At 38.7% G+C, this 21,200-nt stretch overlaps 3 protein-coding genes across 4 annotated transcripts; 2 read left to right on the forward strand and 1 right to left on the reverse strand.

The window, feature by feature from the left end:
* Window positions 1–624: 624 nt before the first annotated feature.
* On the forward strand, window positions 625–1,418 carry LOC6634086 (protein THEM6). The gene has a single exon (XM_002057470.4). The coding sequence runs from the start codon at window positions 685–687 to the stop codon at window positions 1,294–1,296; it is 612 nt and encodes a 203-aa protein (XP_002057506.1). The 5' UTR covers window positions 625–684; the 3' UTR covers window positions 1,297–1,418.
* An 8,729-nt stretch (window positions 1,419–10,147) lies between these two features.
* On the forward strand, window positions 10,148–14,239 carry LOC6634085 (insulin-like growth factor-binding protein complex acid labile subunit). Of its 2 annotated transcripts, none has more exons than XM_002057469.4 (4): window positions 10,148–11,334; window positions 11,765–12,361; window positions 12,421–12,618; window positions 13,223–14,239. In XM_002057469.4, exons 1-4 carry the CDS (start codon window positions 10,462–10,464, stop codon window positions 13,280–13,282), a joined length of 1,728 nt encoding a protein of 575 aa, XP_002057505.2. In that variant the 5' UTR covers window positions 10,148–10,461; the 3' UTR covers window positions 13,283–14,239. The 2 variants fall into 2 exon arrangements, with proteins under 2 accessions (XP_002057505.2, XP_032289044.1); XM_032433153.2 differs by having other exon boundaries at window positions 10,149–11,334; window positions 12,418–12,618.
* hll (heimdall) lies at window positions 13,305–15,548 on the reverse strand. Its single transcript, XM_032433149.2, has 2 exons — window positions 14,461–15,548; window positions 13,305–14,396 (listed from the first exon to the last, which is right to left on the reverse strand). Exons 1-2 carry the CDS (start codon window positions 15,531–15,533, stop codon window positions 13,421–13,423), a joined length of 2,049 nt encoding a protein of 682 aa, XP_032289040.1. The 5' UTR covers window positions 15,534–15,548; the 3' UTR covers window positions 13,305–13,420.
* Between the last annotated feature and the right edge of the window lie 5,652 nt (window positions 15,549–21,200).

The raw sequence follows: 21,200 nt of genomic DNA on the forward strand, positions 1-21,200 counted from the left end.
CTTAATGTGAAAAAATAACGAATTAAAATAGCAGTACAGAACACAATATAATCGCAATTGCACTGCTATGAATAGAATAAATATAGATTTATGTCTTCCCGCTACTACGGGGGATATATATATTCTTGAAGCTATATTTCAACTTTGGTGACTCTAGCTCTTATTATTTACCAAAATTGCTCAAAAACAGGATTTCGATATCCATTTTTATAGATTACTTGGAATCGGGGGAAATTCTCGATTATCGGAAACAAACTCGATCTGCGCAGGCACTAGGAGCACCTAAATCTATTATTTCAAGTCTCTAGCTCTTATAGGTTCTGAGATCCTTGCGTTCATACATACGAACAGACGGACAGACGGACGGATGGACGGACAGCCAGGCGGACATGGCTAGATCGACTCGGCTTTTGCTGCTAATCAAAAATATATATACTTCATTGGGACGGAGATGCTTCCTTTTGCCTGTTACATATATTTGCACAAATACAATATACCCTTTTTACCCATTTTCATTGAGTTCAGGGAATAAAAAGAGGCAAAAAAGTATATTATATGTATGCGCCAGAGCTGCAAACTGTCAATAAAATGAACACTGATAGCAACGTATTATGTGTCATAAGTTTTTAGTTTTTGTTTGAGCTGGGTGTATCGGGTTCAGATTTGCTTCGTGCCATCAGCAAAATGAGCGAAACCTACGGCATGCCAGTGTCCATGCTGCTGCTCATTTTATACATACTTTTGGATGTCAATTATTTTATACGTTGTGCATTTACTGTCCTTACACTGCGATTGTTTCAGAGCAAGCACAGTGTACTGGACACAACAACCATCTATGGCATATGCACGCCCCAGGATGTGGATATCTTTTTGCGGCACATGAACAACGCACGATTCTTGCGCGAACTGAACTTTGCCAGTGTCCATTATTATATGTTGACCAATCTGTACGATCTGGTGCGCGAGCGAGGTGGCACTATTGTCCAGGGCGCAACGTCTCTGAGATATCGCCGTTTTATATCCATATTCCAGCCATACAAGATACAGACGAAACTAATCTGGTGGGACGAAAGAGCCATCTATTTGGAACAACAATTTGTGACTCTAACCGATGGATTTGTAAACGCAATCGCACTCTCTAAACATCGCTTCACCGAATGCAATGTCTTCGAATTGTTGGAGGCATTTCCCGAAGTCACATTTCGACCGGATTTACCCAAGGAATTGATGCACTGGCTGGAGTCCATTGAAGAGTCGAGCCAAAAACTAAATCCCGACAATTTTGTCTACGCATAAAGCAACTATGTAAATTATCAATCTCTTCAGCAATTATTTCACACTAAGCGATAATAATAGTATAACATTATTTTAATACACCAAAAATTCAAATTTCTTAAATAAAATATAAAATCACATACTTTTAACTTTTAAATATATCTTAAACAAATCCAAATATTCTCAATCAACCAATAATCCATAAATTTCAATGCAACCACTAACCATAAAAAGCATATATATTCCATACTCTTTTATCTGAACACGATAAATTTCAACGAGGGAACCTGCGACCATGTTAGTGCGCCCAGACAGAGAAACACTGCTGAGAGTGGCAGCCGAACGCCAGCCGGCGTTCGAAAGCCGAACGTTCAGTATGAAGCCGAAGCTCGCTCAGCGCACGAGAAGACTCTGATCTTTATTTATTAAATAAATAATTAAATGACCTAAAAGAAATATTTATATTTTAATTTTTTTTATTACTGTGTGGACCTATTTTGCTTAAAATAAAAAAACCAAGTCGTATTTCTGCAAGGGCAATTCATCGTAGGCTTGTTGAAGAATTTGAAGAAAAAACCAGAAATTAATAAAAATAATTAATTTTCGCGAATGGCTGCTTGTGTACAGGCACACTCTTTCGAGTAAGCAGTTGTATGCAACAGCATCATGAAGATCGGTTAAGAAACACGTTTTTGCGGCACCAGCGCAAATTCGAAGAATATCTGTATGCATGTACACACACACACATTCATGCTCGTCTGCTTCGCATTCATCAACAGCAATATAACTGCGATTGTATTGTTTTGTGTGCTTCTATTTTAATTGTTTTTTTTTTTTCTCACGATGACTCAATGGTTTGGCTGCTAAGTGGAGGCGGTAGCAAGGGGTGTTGTCTCTCCCGAGTTCGAGATCTACCGGGAAAACTTTTATTTTTGCGGCTGGTGTGGCTGTTGAGTAGAGACAGCGGCAAGTACTGCGGTTAGTTGCGAGTTCGAACTTATTTTGTTTTTTTATTTCTCCTTGTTTCTAGTGAATTTGGTGTTGGAATAAGAAGGTTCGAGGTATCCCCTAATAAGGAGCTTCCGACTAGAACCTCTTTTAAAAACTATCGATACGCCACGATATGACACCGAAATAAACGATTATTTTTGAGCGATAATAAACCTGATTTAAGCGAAATAAAGTCCACAAATTCAATTGCTTAAATCACTTAATGCCAATTATATGAGCTAGTGCTTAAGCTTAACTCTCAAAGAAATATCGATAAACTATTATTATTATTCAATTTCCTTTACGTCCTGTAAAAACCACATAAATGTACATGTTTCGCCAGGCCATATGTATTTGCCGGCTTATGGTCCGCAGCCACAAGGCACACTTCATGCAGCATTCCGGACTTTAGTAAAGCTCTTGTTTTTGCCTGGCCCATTTATATCAATTTCAATTAGTTTATGGCGTAGTTTTTGCCAGTGGTCTGCCGGTCCATGTCCTGCGACTGGCAAAACTTGGCACTGGCTCAAAATCCAAATTAATAAACATTACAATTGCGGCAACAAGCAAATTTGTATAGTCATAATCGCTTCTGTCTGTCTGTCAGACAGACAGACGGCCGACCCCTGTTGATTGTCCTGCTGCCCTGCTGTTTGCCTGTGGCACGTTGCCTGCCAGTGCTGGCTAAGTGCATTTCAACCTGCGGCTTTCAAACTGAAGCCGCAAATACGTTCAACTGAAGCCTGAAATGCAGGTAAAGCCCAAAATACATACAACAAATACAAATAAGTCGCACGGAGAAAGGCAGAGGTTGTGGGGGTCAAAGAGAGAGGGAGAGAGCGATAGGGTTTTTGTTGGAGCAAATTGCATATTTTAATCAAAATATTTTCAACGCAGCTATTCATTCATTTTTGGGGATTTACTTTAACATGTGCTTAGGCTTGGTTTTACAATTGATCTGAGTGCATTTAATAATGCAAATTTTATTTTTTCCACAAATATTTATTCTCTACAAGAAAAATGGAAATTTTTTGATTTCTCAAATATATTTAAATCAAATATAAAGAACAAGAATAAGTGCATAAATGAATAGGTATGTATGTATGTAAAAATTTTTTGGGTTTTGTAGAAAAATTATAAGACAAAATTGTAATATTTAACAATTTAGAGAAAAAACAAGAAACATATTGTATGAAAACCCTATCATATTGATTACCAAGGTACAGAAACTCAGAAGCCCTTCTGATAATATAAATCAAATATGGCATTATATTTATTTCAGTGTAAATAATGCATCATGTATTTCTATTAAAAATTTCTTGCATTTCCAGATATAACACTTATAATATATTATTATTCAACAAGGCCACAATTATTACACGAATATCTTTCATCTTTTCACAAAAGATTTTTTTTCTTTAATTATTGACAAAAAAAGCACAAAAGACAACAAAAAAACGCAAAGAGATTATAACGTGGAATATGGATGGGCGTCCTATAATTGTACGCATAATTCATTTAAAAAAGTTCTCTAAACTCTTACTTTTTTACATTTACAAGGGAAATTGAAATTATAGATTTTGAATTCTCATACATTAATCAGGGTATAAACAGTGCATATAGTTAAGCCAGCACATGAATCAGCTATCAAGTGGTATACCACCAACCAAAATAATAATAAACATCAAATTTATTAAAGCATTATATTAGTGCATATATATTTTTTTGTCCAGCATAGGTAGAAAATCGAACGAAGAAATCAAAACTAATGCATTTTCAAACTAATAGAATGTTTTACAACCAAAATTACCAAAATCTGGAGAATATTGATGTTTATATATGTTGATATATTTTATACATAATATGCATATGTTAATAGGTTATATCTTGATAAATACATTAAGAAAGAATTCTACGAAAAATGGTATATACAACTTTTCATATTTAATAGATTTATTTGAATCAAAAGAGACAAAATTTTAGTTGATTAAAAGTTAATAAACCCTTTTACTTAGTTTCACATTCTGAATACGATCTAAATGAAGTGCGCCACAAATCCTCTTTAGTTCGCATCGGAAAATTCCGTTTTCTTGATTTTATCCAAATCACAAGCATTGAAATGCCAGCCATTATGGGGAATACCAAAATGCATACCACAAGAATATATAGGGCAATCTGCAGACCCGTGATTTTTTCTTCTGACTGCTCCTTGCAACCCTTCAGAGTGGGCACAATATTGTTATTAATTTGATCTGGCGTATATCCCTTATTGCATTGGCAAATATTTGGTGAGGCGCAATAACTGTGACTGGGACAATCTGTTACGCATGTTGGCTTACAGCTCTGCAAACTGGGCACAACATCGGGATTGGTTGCATTTTCAACATATCCCTCATTGCATACACATTTGTTATAGCCAGCACAATGACTATGCGCAGGACAATCGGGTTCACAGGCGGATTTACAACTCTTTAAGCCGGGCACAACATCGGAATTCAATTCGTTTATAATATACCCCGTATTGCATACACAGACATTGGGTGAAGTGCAATTGCTATTCGCTGGACAGCCATTATCGCAGACGGGCAGACAGTTGGGCACAGTTCCCACGCAACCTTCACGGCACTTGTAGACAAGATCGGAGGTGTCGCTCTAAGGATAGGATAAGACTCAGATATTAAGCGTTTAATTGAATATATATTTTCATGTATATAAATCGCACCTCATAAGCACTTTCGATGCAAACATTTGCCTGACATAAGCCCAGCGCTGTGCATAGAATCACAGCGAGCAGTATGCTTTTCAGACAAAGCCACATTCTCAGTTAAGCTGGTATTTTTTTATAGATTTTACTACACTGAAATTACGTGACTTGCACACGCAAAAGTCAACAAACAACTGAAGTTTTCAATTTCTAAAAAAGCGACAAACATAAATTATAAAAGTAAATAAATGCCTATACCACAGAAATTGAGCACGAGGGTGTATAATGGAATATATAATAAAGTATTTGCAGTAATAAAACATATACACTTTGGATCAGAAACAGATAGTTATGCATGGCAGTCCGTAAAGATTTTAGAGACTCGAAGAGGCGACTCCAGAAATGTAAATCAGCAAATTAAACGACACCTTTAATTTTTCCAAAATCGATATATCGATTTTCATCTTTTCAGTGATAGAAACTTAAAAAATTTATTTATACGAATATTCTTTACAGTTCCAGCATCTATTGCCTTTTATTAAATTAAGGGCATTTTTAGTGTAGAAAGATGTTAGTAGGTGTATGCTATGCAGGAAGGTTACAGGATAACTCCTAGTCAGGCAGTTCGACTAGTACCAGCTGACTGGCTTTTGCCTGAATCAGCATAAGTCCAATCATAATTATTTGAGCTTATGACAAATAAATGACTAACATCATAATTTTATTTATTACAAATTTTTTCTCTTGAAACAGAAACAATTACAGTAATCGCTCGCTTATTATCACAATATATTCAATAAATTGGCTTTGTTGTAAAGCCTATTTACAAGAAGAAAAAACATGAAAGAAAGGCTATCTTCGGCACGCCGCAGATCTAATACCCTTGCAAACCCAACCTTTTCATAACGCTTATAGTGCTTTGCCCGTATCTGAGAAGCACAGGGAAAATAGTTAATGCCTAGTTTGGTCAAGATATCTTGATAAACAAAAAAGGGATTTTGATCAAAGTTCTACTTTTGACCGATCGTTCCTATGACAGATATATGATATAGTAGTCCGGTGTAAATAAGATTTTGCAAAAATGAAGGGAGAATAGTGGACTTAAATGCAGTGTTTAATCAAAATATCTTGAATGAAAAAAACATTTTCCATACAACAACCTAATTCTCTACCGATCGTTCCTTTGGCAGCTATATGATATAGTGGTCCGATCTTAATAGGATTTTGCACATATATGAGGAGTATAGTAAAACTAATAAATGCCGAGTTTGGTCAAGATATCTTGATATCATACGAAATCTTAATTTTCGAGAGGGACTTCTGCAAAGTTTCATTAAGATAGTTTTAAAACTGAGAGACTAGTTCGCATAGAAACAGTCAGACGGACAGACGGACATGGCTATATCGACTCGGCTGTTGATGCTGATAAAGAATATATACACTTTATGGGGTCGGAGATGTCTCTTTTATGCGATACACACAATACACACAATATAATAAAGAAAAAATTTATAAATCATATTTAAAGTGTAATTTTCATTCACACTTTACTGAAGAACACTTTATTGGTACACACTTTATTGAAATACAAAATAGATATTATTACAACTGAAATAAGACAGAAGAGTATTGCCAATGCAGCAGAAAGATACATGACTGAAGATCCAGTAAGATCAATGGCATTTTCTTGTAGTTTACAGCTTTTGACTGCTTTGAAGCCATAATAAAAATAGGTTAAGTCCGTCTCGAAGCCCGCATTGCAGACGCAAATATTGGGATCTACGCAACGACTATTCGGCGGACAACCCATATCGCATCGGGGTAAACATTGCGTACTATTCGGATCGCCATAGCCTGGACAACAGAACTTAATTAACACTGGCAGATAGTCATCCTAAATTATTTAAAAGAGTCCGATTTGATATACAAATATATATATTTATATATATATATAAATATATACCGGTGGTCCATACTGCCATTTGGTGCACACACCTTCACTGTTAGCAGCTGGCATAAACTGGAGAACTAGACTACAGCCAAGCAGAACTAGACTTAAGTACGTACATCTCGATTTACATTTTTTAATCATCTTAAGATTATAGTTGCTTCACATAGGGAGGGCACTTTATAACTGAGCAACAGAGGTTTAAAAATCAATATCGGCACCAAAGCTCATTGAGTTATTTACACCCAAAGAAAACTTATACTGCAAATGGGAAAGTATATTTTCAGTGTTGGAAAAGTATATGAAAGTAAAAACTGGTCAAAGTTAAGTTCTTTTGAAAGTTAAAATTTTGTGCGCACAATTAAAAAGTCATTTAAACAGTCCCACTTTAAAAACATGTAAGAGGTTCTAGTTGAGAGCTCCCGACTAGGGAATACTCTGAACCCTATTATTCCAACACCAAATGCAGTTCGCGCAACATGCTTGTTTGAAGTGTTTAAGATAAATTTAAAAACAATAATTTCCCTTGGCAGGGTTCGAACTCGCAACTGACCGCATTTTTTGCTGTCGACCCTACTCAACAGCCACACCAAGATTTTTGTATTATTTAGAGAAAAAAAACGAATTAAAATAGCAGCACAGAAAAGAATCACACTTGCAATGCTGTTAGTATATGTAACTCGAAGCAAATGCGCATGAATGTGTGTGTCCGTACATATTTAGAGAAATTCTTGGATTTTGCACCCCATCCAAAAGTGCAGTAAAACATAGCTTTGTTTTTTTTTTCTTAGCCAATCTTGATAAAATTATCTACAGTATATCTATTTTACCATAGAATATTTGTGCATTCTGAAAAAGTCAATTGCATTTAAATTGTGGCTTGAATTGTTGGGAAATATTATTTGGATCATTAATACGATTTATAGCTCTGTGGTGGTAGCGGAGAGGTGGCGATAGGTATAAAATGAAAAATACTTGATATATATATATTTTATTCTAGAAGCAACATATCAGGTTTGGTGACTCTAGCTCTTAATATTTCCCCAATTTGCTCAAAAAACAGGACGTCGATATCGATTTTTATCGACATCGACATAAGTTATCAATTATGTAAAACAAACTCGATCTGCGCTTCACACTAGGAGGACTCTTATAGGTTCTGATATCCCCTTGCGTTCATAGATACGGACGGACGCACCGACGGACAGACAGACGGACGTGGATTAATCGACTTGGCTATTGATGCTGATCAGGAATATATATACTTTATATGGCCGGAGATGCCTTTTTCTGCGTGTTACATACATTTACATTTTGCACAAAAACACTATTCCCCGTTTACCCATTTTTAATGGGTGCAGGGTATAAATATACATTTATATAAAAGTCTTTGTTCTATTCAAGATTAGGTGTACTTATTGGGATTCGAAATGTTTCATTGAATACATTGCACATAAGTAGAAATATCAAAATACCCAATGCAGGAAGGTATACCTATCGAATGACAAAAAGCCGTGAACAATTTTTCAAAAATTTAATTAAAGAGTTTCACGATTGTTTTAAGTGTAGATAAGCGCGCACAGAGATTTCTAAAAGTAGCCACTCAAGTAAATTACGCAAAAAATGCCGGGCATTTATGTAGATTTTTAGCTTGAAATTGTATTATAAATACAAGTAAGAGGTTCTAGTCGGGAGCTCCCGACTTGGGGATACCCTGAACCCTATTCTTCCAACATCAAATGCATATATATATTCTATTTTTGAAGCTACTTGTCAAGTTTGGTGACTCTAGCTCTTATTATTATTATTATTATCGATGTCAATTGCTTGGAAAGGGAGTAAGTTATCGATTATCGGAAACAAACTCGATCTGCGCAGGGACTAGGAGCACCTACATCTAAAATTTCAAGTCTGTAGCTCTTATAGGTTCTGAGATCCTTGCGTTCATACATACGGACAGACGGACAGACAGACAGACGGACATGGCTAGATCGACTCGGATATCGGTGCTGATAAAGAATTTATATACTTTATGGGGTCGCACATGCTTCTTTCTGCCTCTTACACACATTTGGATTTTGCACAAATACAATATACCCTTATTCCCATTTTTAATGGGTTTATGGTATAATAACAACGAGAAAGAAAGGCTACCTTCGGCACGCCGAAGATTTAATACCCTTGTATGTAGTACTTTGCCCGTATCTAAGAATCACAGGGAAAATAGTTAATGCTGAGAATGGTTAATATATCTAGAAAAACAAAAAAGTTTTCCCTACAACACTTAAGTTTTCGACCAATCGTTAATATGGCAGCTATATGAAAGCATAGCAAAACTAAAACTAAAAACTCGGCTGGTAGGTCAAAATATCTTAAATTAAACAACAAAATTTCGATACAACAACTTAATTTTTCCCGATCGTTGCCAGTATAGTAAAACTAATAAATGCCGAGCTTGGTCAAGATTTCTTGATAAATAAAATGTTTTTTACATACGAAAACTTAACTTTCGACCGATCGTTCCTATGGCAGCTATATGATATAGTAGTCCGATCCAGCTGGTTTGACATATGGGCAACAGAAAGAGAGACTTCTCTAAAGTTTCATTAAGATAGCTTTCAAACTGAGAGACTAGTTCGCATGGAAACAGACAAACGAACAGACGGAAATGGCTATATCGATTCGGCTGTTGATACTGATCAAGAATATATATACTTTATGGGGTCGAATATGTTTCCTTCTATGCGTTACACATTTCACGACAAACTTATAATACCCTCTGCAAGGGTACAAAAATAGCATATCAATGACTACAAAATAGTTGCGTAATTTTAAATGAGAATACAGTAGTTGTTTGATAAAACCATCCGGTTGGGCATTACAATCCATTAAAGCTTCTCTGAGGTCCGCTTTCGAAATGTCAGCTGGCAATCCCAATTGCACATTTTGCCAGGTAATTAACACAGACATGGCAGCATAAGTAATTATGCCCGGCCACGAGATACCCTGCAAGCATATGCTAACACATGCACTCACATAAGCAGCGCATCTTTTTCTCATTCTTCATTCTCAAATAATTTTTATGTATTTTGTGGGATTGTCTTGAAAAAAGACCAAGAAAATCGATATTTATCGAAATAATGGAAATTGCGGCTGTAGTCGAAAAAATGTTAACTTAGTCTACGTACGATAATCCATTAAATTGGAAGGCTCAACTAACCCAGTTAAATTAAATTTGCAATGGGTATTAAAACATAAACATGTGAAAGGGGCGGTTTGCATTAGACGGCGAGTGGAGGGACCGGACCGCTGGGAAGTCTTAGTAGAAGTAGTTGCGTCTGTTGTCGTGTGGACTGAAACGATGATGTGCAAATATTTAAGCCATGAGATATATACGCCTGGGAAGTCGGTTAACTGATTAACTATCTTGACGGGCTGACAGGCGCCAAGAGCAGCTGCATTGAGATAAGGCCAACCAGCCAGCGCCAGTTACAGCATCCAAATGGCAGTTTAGTCAAGAGCATCAGTCTGGAACGTCAGTCTAATGTGTCGCGGAATGTTGTCAAAGGATTCGCCGCCGTTGCCGCTGTTGCTGCTGCTGCCGCTGCTACTGGCCTGCCACGTGGAGTCCTTGCAGCTGACCAACTGCAATGCCACGCAGCTGAGCGAGTTGAACGATGTGGCAACCCTGAACGCTTTGAGCCTGAGCAACTGCAGCCTGCAGCAACAGCTAAAGAACGCGATTTTCCTACGCTTCAATCAACTGCTTAGCCTGGAACTGCAGCACTGCCAACTGAATTCTCTAGAGGATTACGCACTACATGGTCTGTCACGTCTGCAGCGCCTCTCGCTGGCGCACAACAATCTTAGCGTGATTAAAACCTGGTCGGAGAAGCCGCTTTCCGCTTTGACCTCACTGGACATCAGTTTTAATACATTGATTCAAGTGGCCGCCAAAAGCTTGATGCATTATCCACAGCTGCAGCAGCTGAATTTGAGTCACAATCTCATCGAGCATCTGGAGGCGGAGTGCTTTCATAATCTGTCGCATCTGAAGCATTTGCAGCTCCATAATAATCGCCTGCAGCTAATTGCAGCCAGCTACTTTCATGGTCTACATCGTCTCTCCAGCTTAAGCCTGCAACATAATCTGCTGGGGCAAGTGGAGCCTGCAGCCTTCGAGAGCAACACACATTTGCGCACGCTGCGACTGGAACAGAATCATCTAAGGGACTTACAATTTCTCAAGGAACGTGGCCTGGCGCGTTTAGTATACCTTAATCTATCTAGAAATTCGCTGGAAAAACTGTCCGCCCAAGAATTTTCCAAAAACTTTGAGCTGCAGCATTTGGATTTGAGTTATAATCAACTCAAGGAAGTCAATAACGAGAGTTTGATAGGATTGGAGTCCTTAGAGGTAAGTTGAAAGGACAAAGGGTTGTACAAAATTCAACTGAGAGAAGGGAAGGCACCATATAAATGATCGGAAAAATACAATAATTGAAAAGAGGGCGAAAAGGAAGTATTTGTAATGAACCATAAGTATTCTCCGGGGTTCTTCAAGAGACTAGCAGAGCATTCTGCACGAATATTGAGTTGTTATTATTGTTTGGCAGGATTTTTTCGAGAAGCCTAAGGCCAATAAAAACGAAGCAACAGTCAAGAAAAATCTCAGCCATTCTATTTTTCAATGATTCAATAATAATGAAAGAATTTTAAGCGAGTGTGATTCCTGAAATGTGTTATTACGATATTTCCTGGCCATTGCTTGGACTTTCCCTTGTTGACCTTCGATCACCGCCTCACATAGATAACAAAGATGATCTAATCTGATGTCTTGCCCACAGCGCCTCAATATCAGCCACAATATTGTAAGCCACATAGACGCGGATAGTCTACAGCCACTGAGTGCTCTACTTCAGCTTGACATGAGCTTCAATCTCTTGAGTTCGCTGCCTGCGGAGCTCTTCCACGCAAACAGCCAGCTGAAGGACATTAATTTCGCCCACAATCAATTGCAGGAGCTACATCCTGCTCTTCTGCACCAATTGATGCACTTGAAGCAATTGAATCTGGCCCAGAATCAACTTGAGGATGCCAGCTGGTTGCAGCATTTGGCGCCGGCGCTGAATCGTTTGGCCCTGCGCGTCGATCTCAGCTCGAACCGGCTGCAGTCGCTCAATTTGAGCAGCCTGCTGTTCTTTGAGCATGTGCAGCTGGCGGATAATCGCTGGAACTGCTCCTGGCTTGTCAGGCATATGTTGAGAACGCCACCAGCTTCGCTAAACTTCGCTCGCTCCTGGCCCATGCTGAGCGCCTGGAGCGTCAAGGAATTGTTAAATATTCAAGGCGTCGATTGCTTTGATGGTCAACACAATCGCTCGATTGTGCTGCTCGATGTGGGCACGGCCAGGCTAGCGATGGGTTCCAACTGTGACTGTGAGGTAAGTTAGTTAAAGTTCACCGATTAATGCACATCGAACTTTCCTTGAAATGTTAGCAGGAACCCAAAGATGAGCTGGCTACCTTGACGCCTCCACTGACCTGGCCCAAAATACGCACAGACCGCTTCGATTCACGTTCGGTCATCATCTGGATGCTGGTGGCCATTGCATTGGCCTTTGCAGGACTGCGCTGGGGTCAACGTTTTATGGATCGAAAGGAGCGCAGCAGAAAGCTTCAGAAAGTAAATGAGCATCATGTAAGTTATACGAGGGAGTAGTGAACCGGGATTAAATTTTGGAATCATGAAGAGAAGAGGTTTATATTTTAAAGCTAGCAATACATTTGTATATACATATATTTCATACGTGAGAAGATCCTCATCCAAAATTAGAGAATCACTTCTTTTTCTATAATTTCTAGAAACAAGTTTTCCTCACAGTTAATGCCAGAAGTAATAATGACCCAAAAACAAATTTACGTTTTTTTAATTGGATATGCTTATAAGAAAAGATATAAGCGATAAAATCACATCGCGTCCCGGGCAATGCCGGTTAATTTCTTCTACTATACACTACAATTAGTGTATATTTTAATGAGTATGATTTCTTTTAAACTAATTCAAAAGAGTAGGAAATTTAAAAAAAAGGAATATTGAATCCAAAAGTATTTAAAATTCTTAAATAACAACAAAGCGGAAAAAGAAAAGTTTTAAATTAAAGGTATAAAAATTTTAGTTTCTGAACACTTCATAAGATCACATTCGATAAAACCAAGCTATGCAAAAGATTCGCTTTTAGAATTTTCAACAGATTAAAGACTCATAATCAAAATGCAAACATATATATGATCTTCCCTTACAGCCCCTCAACAAAGTGGAATTGGAAGCACAGCGCTTAAGAAGCGATCGTGAAAGATCGTAGTAAAAAAGAATAAACAGCAATCTTTAACTACTAAATACTATATAAGTAATTGTATATGTAAAGTATAATTAAACAAAGCTGCTTAAACAATGTCCGAGAATTTAAAGCCTAGGTGCTAAATACAAATATTTATATAAATCATTTGTAGAGTCGATCAATCAACGGTCCGTACTTAGTGTGGACAATATTGCGTCTGATTTTGAGTGTGGGACCCAGTTCCCCGGTGGCCAAGGTGAATTCGTGGGGAAGCAAAGCAAATTTTTGAACACACTGAGCCTTGGAGATGGCATTTTTATTGGCCCGCTTGATGCCTGCCTCCAAGGCCTCCAAGAGCTTGGGCTCGGCATTGATCTCTAGAGCTGCGGCCAGAGCATTCGCGTCGCTGGGCAACTGCAGATCGGCGGGTATATTAAGCAGCTCGGAGAGAAGCGTTTGTTGTAGACCCAGTTCGTTTAGCCATTCAATTGTCTCCTCGCGCAGCTGATCCAGCGGCAGACCCGTACTGGCATCAGATTTGGTCTTCAAGGCCAACAGCACCGTCAGATACTTGCGATGATCGCCCACCAACAAAGCATTGCTAACACAGGGCAACTCATGCTTGATCAGCTCCTCAATGTGCACAGGTGGTATATTCTCGCCGCCGGCTGTGATGATTAGCTCCTTGAGTCTGCCCGAGATGACGACATTGCCATGCGTGTCTAGGTAGCCCACATCGCCGCTGTGCAGCCAGCCATCCGGCGTGATGGCCTCCTCCGTCTTAGCCGGCTCACCCAGATAGCCCATGAAATTATTGCGTCCACGCATAAGGATCTCGCCCTGGCCATTCACATCCGGCTTGTCTATCTTGACCTCTGTGCCCAGGATCGGTGCGCCTGAGCTATAGAGATTTGTGATGCTCTCGTTCAACGTAATGGCGCCGCCCGTCTCTGACATGCCGTAGACATCGGCTAGCGGCATGTCCAGGCCCAAAAAGAATTGCTTGAGTTCCGGGGAGACAGGTGCGCCGCCCGTTAAGAAAGACTTGCAAAGCTCCAGGCCCAGCATCTGGCGTATGGGTCGAACGATAAGGGTGGCCAGCCAGTACTTGGCCTGGGCGTATAAAGAGACTTTCTCGCTGAAAAATTAAATTGGTATTAAAAACTACTATTAAAAAAAAAGGTTTTCTACTCGAATCTCACCCAGCAATTATGGCCAGCTGATGCTGGGCAACCACCTCGCGCGCCTTGGACAACAGCAGGCGGGAATAGGGTTTGGCCTTGGCCTCGGCGGCCACAAGACGCTCCTGGAACTTCTCAAAGACACGCGGCACACCGAACATGCGCGTCGGTTTGGCCTTTAGGAAGCTGCGCACCAGTGTGCCCTTGAGCGCATCCTTATCCGCAAAGTAAACACAGCCGCCATGCGACATAGCCACAAAGATGTCAAAGATTTGAGCGGCAATGTGACTCAATGGCAAATAGCTGACCAAACGCTCGGCGCCCAATACGGTATTTTCCATGGTGGCGGACACAATTTTCGTGTCGTAGACAACACTATCATGGGTAAGCATTACAGCCTTGGGCATGCCCACCGTTCCGGATGTGAAGATCAACATGGCGCAGTCATTTGCATAGATGCCACGCTCGCGTCGCTCCAGCTCCTGCTGCAGTTGATCGGTGTCGAGCGTTTCCAGCGTTTGCGTCAGTTGCTGCCAGCTAAAGTAGTCCGGCTCCTGGTTGACAAAGCTCTCGTACGGTCCGTGTAGCTGGATGACAGCCTTCAACCTGGGCAGCCTATGCTTGATCGCTCTCAGCTTGGCCATTTGCTTGTCATCATCCACCACACAGACTGTTGCATCGCTGGTTACCAGCGCATGGTAACAGGCCTCCGCGGAATTGCTGGGATATATGCCAGCCACAACGCCGCCGGCGCGCAGGGCGCCCAATTCGGCAAAAAACCATTCCGGGCAATTGAAGGCGAGTACGGCCAATGAGCTGCGCTCCTCCAGCCCTACATGCAACATCATTAGCGCCGCCTGCTCCACCCGCTTCTCGTAATCCGCATAGCTGAGCGTTATCCAATCCTGCTGTTCCGCAGATTGCTCCCAGACCAGGGCAGGTAGTTGAGCGTATTTCTGGCAGGCCTCGCGAAAAAATTCCGGCACACTCTGCACTCCGATCGTATCCTTCTCGTCCCGTCGCAGTTTGACAGCCTCATGCAGTGAGGTGCTCGTATAGCTTGTCGCTGGTCTCAGCTTCTCGTCGCGTTCCATGTTGAATAAACGTCGAAGAACTTGAGCGGCCCCTATTTAAGGCAAAAATAAAAACACTCTCACTCTCGGTCGGACACTTTGCTGATAATGCACGCAGGCGCGGGTAGATGACGTAGTACTCCGTTCGTTACCCGGCTTTCGCTATCTCGGCAAGAACCCATGTCTGGCTTGGGCCCGACCTGGTTATATTTGTGACCCTTAGACAGCTTTATCGCCACGAGAAAAGCATTTAAAAAAAAAATACTCCGAATTCAAATCCGTCTGATAATTGAACAGCGGTCGCTAAGCGTCTATTCAATAGGATTTACGAAAGATTCCAAGTTCTACGCACTTTTCGACTGACCTTTAGACGCATTCAGAAATTCTCTTATCTTATCAGTTGTAATAGCCAGCAAGAGATTTTTACAAGACGTATCTCTTGGAATTTTCTGTCAAGTCATGCCCAATGGTACTTTACAGTGGGGAAAACTCTTCTTGTTATTACAATACATACATATATTCCTAATAATCTTAAAATGAAATGACTTGCAGAAATAAGAACAAAGAAGACATTTTATAAAGTATTGAGGGAATCCTCTCATATAAGAGTAAGTTTTTTTATTTTTTGGGAAGTCTTTCGTCCATCATCATCATCATCATAATTTTTAAAACAATATTGAATATAGAATAGTAATAATAGAAAAGTTCAGAAATTAAAATAAATAGTTTTAAGCTCAATTCATCCAAGAAAAGTGGGGTAAACAGTCTTGGATTAAATACAATAAATACTTCCACCTTCGTCAGCCATCTAAGCGAAGAATATGTCTTAAAATCGGACACATTTAAAATAAATGTACACCTAACTCGATTTTTACACAATAGAATGGTTCCAGAAAAACCTTTAAAAAAAAGTATCGTATGTAAAAATAGGGGATTGGTTCCTTAACTTAAAACCTATAAAAATAAATGAAAAGCAAATGATTTCTTGAGAACAAGCATTAATGTTAATTTCATTAAATCACATATGTGTATAATGTACATTTACATACAAGCATAGGTGTTAAAGAAAAATATATATAAATAATGTAAATTAAATGTATGACAAGTTCAGGAACCTAAAACAATTATGTAAAACAAATATATTGCTAAAAAAAAAAAGGTAAAAAAAATGAAAAAAAAAATATATAAATAACTGAATTAATATAAAATATGTTTTGGCTGAACTTTTATCTTAATACGTTAAAATGAAATTGAATGTAAAAGAAAATTTCGTTTGTATAGAGTATACGATAACAATTTTTGTTCAATATAATCATTATCTTAAATGTATGTAATGTATGGACATACATATATATATGTTTATGTATTTTGTGTCTGACCTTTCACAATGAAAAAACCGCTACGCAATGGAATACGTATATGTATATATAAGCATACATACAAACATGCATGCACATCGCGTCCTTATCAAAATATGAACATACATATGTACATATGTATGTATATTTGTTGTTTAAATATTGTATATTCTAAATGTGGAACACAATTTAATGTAAATATTATGCTTTGTACCCACTGTTCGAGCTTCTGTAATCCTTTTGCATATGTATTATAAACACAAGCAAACATACACGCACACAAGTCCACAAGTATGTATGTATGTACGTACATAACTGACCTGCGACAAACACCTGCGGCCGATCGAAAAGCACAGCTGAGTAGCGCAGCAGGCAAAACGGCAAACTGCATGAGCAGGTCAATCATACAAAAAGAGAGCGAGACCGAGAGAGTGTCCGATTGAGTGGGTTAGGTAGGGAGAGGCACATAACAAACAACAACAGCAGAACACGCATATGGCCACGCTGCTGCTGCTGCTGAGACCGTACATAAAACATGTAACGGTTCTTCTTTGCTCTGCTTTGGCAACTCTTCCCCTCACCCAGGGACAAAACAATGTTAGGCTGGTCACTCACAAGGCCAAACATGTTACGCATTCACATACACATACAGGCAGATGCGCATGCATAAATACAAATGAATGTATGCATATGTATGTCTGTATGCATGTGTAAGGCAATGAAATAGAAGGAGAAAAAAAAAACACACATACTGTGGGCTCGCCACAGCTGGCAAATACCAAAAACAACAACAGCAGGAGAAGAGGCAACAGCAGCAACAACAGCAAAGTCGCTGTCGCCGTCGCCAACAACAGAGACGCTGACTGCGCATTGATGTGCGCCTGTTCGACCAACAGTCATTTTTTGTACAAATTTATAATTTATTGTTTAATTTATTTTATTGCAAAATGTCAAACAGTTTGCCACACACACAAACACACGTCCCCATGCATAAATAGAAAACAAATGAATGTATGTACAACTGTTTGCAACAACAACAACAAATGCAACAACAACAATGATGACTATGATGTATTATTAACCCAATTGTAATTGTTGCAATTTGTAGACGACGGCTTATCATTTGTCATGCCGCAACAACAACATTATTATGAAATTATTTACCAACGAACAGCAGCCCATGAATGCCAAACAAGTGTAAACATTGCCGTTTCCATGAACATGGGTAACGTTGATTCTGAAGGGGAGAGGGGCGTAGAAGTGCGCTTGGGCTTTGTCGTTGGCATTAAAACTACAACACAAATAGTTGCATATTGCGTTTGTGTTCCTTTTGCATCTGCACTACTCACACATAGAGAAGTGCCTGATGTGTAACGGTACACAAAAGCTAAATATGAAAGGGAATGTGCCAGTAATTGGCACCGTGGGCTTACACATACCTAAGTACATATGTACATGTATGCCTTTATCTATTATATTGGGGTAAAACAAATACATATGTATGTATATATATTAAAAAAACTTACCTGCGCTTTAGCTATGTCAACAATCAAGCCAAAAATTATGATATGCCCAGAGTTCAAGCAATCCCAATAGAGTGGACCTTAAAATTAAATAAAGCTTTAAAAAAAGTTATGGTTAATCTTGAATATTTTTTGTCATATATTTATAATAATATATGACATACATACATATATGTTATTTAATAATTGTACAAAAATTGTCAACATAAAATAAACATACATATGTACATATACATATATAGCAAACGATATCAGCAAAAACATTTATGCATCAACGGTTCACCCTAAAGATCCACAGATTTGCAAACTACTTTGATTCATACATATAAATGAGTACTAGCACACATACATGTATGCACATACACTTTATATTATTCTAAAAGGGAAGTCAGTCTACTCCCTAAATCACTATCGAAAACAATAGAAAATTCTCTTCGATTGCTCAACACTCGCACTTAAATATACACACATACATATGTAAGTATCTACGTAAGCATGTATATGTATATGCATATTTTATTCACAAGTGTCAGTCGGTATATATATGTATTTACTATAATGGAACCGATATGCATGCTATTCCCCCATTCCCCCATCCAATACATGCATACATTCATCTACATTTTCTTGATAATTTTATGTGTTGTAACTTTTGTTGTACATATTTACACGCACGATTCGTGACGCTAATGTAAGATGCGGGAAGAGGTTGGGGTGTGCACATGTGCATGTCTGTGACTTTTGTAGATTTGTTTGTGTACATATAGATATAGCAAAATAACCAGGCGTACAGCATTGATTAGCAGGCGAGTCAAAGTCAAAGCAAAAAGTTCATGCGAGCAAAGTGACTGAGCAGTCGGGCAGGCAACAATACCAACAACAACAACAGCAACAAGTACACACAACAATAAAGAAACACATATTCATATACAACACCAACAACAACAACAACAACAACAACAATAGCAGCAGCAACAGCACACAAAACGATACACACACAAAACTACTAAAAGAGGCAGAGACGAGGCCGACGGACACCCGAGACGGCGTCGACGTCGACAGATAAACAACATTTATATTCATGTACCCGGCAGTAACAAGAACAACAACACAAGAAGTGTGGCGTACACAAACGCACACAAACATAAAAGAAGCAAAACAAAAAAAAAAAAAAAACAAAAAAAAAACGAAAATCAAATAACATATGTACATATTGACAAACAAGTAAACACATGTATGCGCATATAGGCAACATGAGTATGTCTGTATGTACATGCAATGCATTGCCACGATTCATCCACCGCACTGTGCGCTCCCCTTCTTCCCCTCTTTGCAACTCATTCAAACTCATTTCTACGCTCATGAGAACAGCGACGCCAACGTAGCAGTAGCGTATCGGCAGCAGCAGCAGCAGCAGCAGACTCAGCAGCAGAGTTGTTACGTGGGTCGTAGCGGTAGATGGAGGAGGGCTGCAGGCATATAAACGATAACAACAACATATTTACACATATGTATGTACATACATATGTACATATAATATTAGCTGCTACTGCTCTCTTAGCTGTGCTTTCGATAGTCTCTCTCCCCATGTTCGCTCAGTCAGCCACATAAATGGCAATTACAATAAACAACCGGTATTATAAACAGTTTTAAATCCCACATCATTAACACACTAAAATCGCAAACAAAGCAAACGAGCAACCATCAAAAATGTCAAAAGCATAATGCATGAGAAATAAAATAAAAACCAAGTATCAAATGTTTTTTACGTGATGGTATACTTAACTATCGCAAAAATCAAAAACATACTTGTTGATTAACATTATACTTGTTGATTATCATTATTTTAAATGAATTGCAATTTGCTTTAAATGAATTAAGTGAGCTAACCGTTTTAGCCATTTTTGCTGGGTGTACGTCATTTGCAGGTAATAAGCTAGTGGGAGCGCTAGCAAACGAATAAAGAGCAATTGAATAGGCGCCAGATTAGAAGGTCGGTCCCCCTCCACAACAATGCATCACAACAGCATGACGTCACATTTACATTTTCTGTTAATATTTTTACCGATTGATTGCATATTGGTTTTTTGAATATTTGAATGTAAATTACACGCAATGCTGACATTTTCACAAACCTTATCAGTTTTCCGCTACACTTCCATTCGCCAGACTGCTTTCTGTTTATTTTCCCTTTGACCAGCAATCAGTGGAAAATTCTCAATGCATTGCTTGACTATTTTCGATGTCGCTGTCCGATAACTTTTTGCCCCGCCATGATTACATGACCCACATACATATGTCGGTATTAACATGCATGATTGTTAAAATGAGCACATACATAATTATGTCTATATATGATTGCTACTTTTCAGTCATTTATAAATCTTTTAAAATTACACTTTTTTTTGTAAATTTAAAATTGTAATAATTGTAAGATTTGATATATGTAAATGTGGAATTTATTTGTAGCCGTGACTGTTCAGATCTAACTGTGCTCCTTTTTCTGACCGCGAGTGTACACAAATCAATTGTTGTTGCTGTAGGAAAGTGCCGATAATCGCACAAATTAAGTTGTTGTTTGTTGTTGTCAGCGAGAGTAACGTTTGCGTTGACTTCGAAGTTGTCTTAAGTCAAGTCCAAAGACGCTCAAGGTTTTTGCGACGTCATCAAATAGACAGAGAAACAAACTCAATCCAGCATACAGTTACATACATATGTATGTATACGCACACCCATACATATGTATGTATTTAGATGTTGTCGCTCTTCACGTGTTTAGCTGTTGTTGCCCATTACATTTCATTTTC

This window comes from Drosophila virilis, chromosome 4 (genome assembly GCF_030788295.1).
Source record: "Drosophila virilis strain 15010-1051.87 chromosome 4, Dvir_AGI_RSII-ME, whole genome shotgun sequence".
Classification (NCBI taxonomy): Eukaryota; Metazoa; Arthropoda; class Insecta; order Diptera; family Drosophilidae; genus Drosophila; species Drosophila virilis.

Coding starts and splice junctions, on each gene's coding strand:
- LOC6634086 (XM_002057470.4), top strand. CDS start 685: ATGAGCGAAACCTACGGCATGCCAGTGTCCATGCTGCTGCTCATTTTA.
- hll (XM_032433149.2), bottom strand. CDS start 15,533: ATGGAACGCGACGAGAAGCTGAGACCAGCGACAAGCTATACGAGCACC. Junction 14,397..14,460: donor CAGCTGGCCATAATTGCTGG/GTGAGATTCGAG, acceptor TTAATTTTTCAG/CGAGAAAGTCTCTTTATACG.
- LOC6634085 (XM_032433153.2), top strand. CDS start 10,462: ATGTGTCGCGGAATGTTGTCAAAGGATTCGCCGCCGTTGCCGCTGTTG. Junction 12,362..12,417: donor GTTCCAACTGTGACTGTGAG/GTAAGTTAGTTA, acceptor TTGAAATGTTAG/CAGGAACCCAAAGATGAGCT. Junction 12,619..13,222: donor AGAAAGTAAATGAGCATCAT/GTAAGTTATACG, acceptor CTTCCCTTACAG/CCCCTCAACAAAGTGGAATT.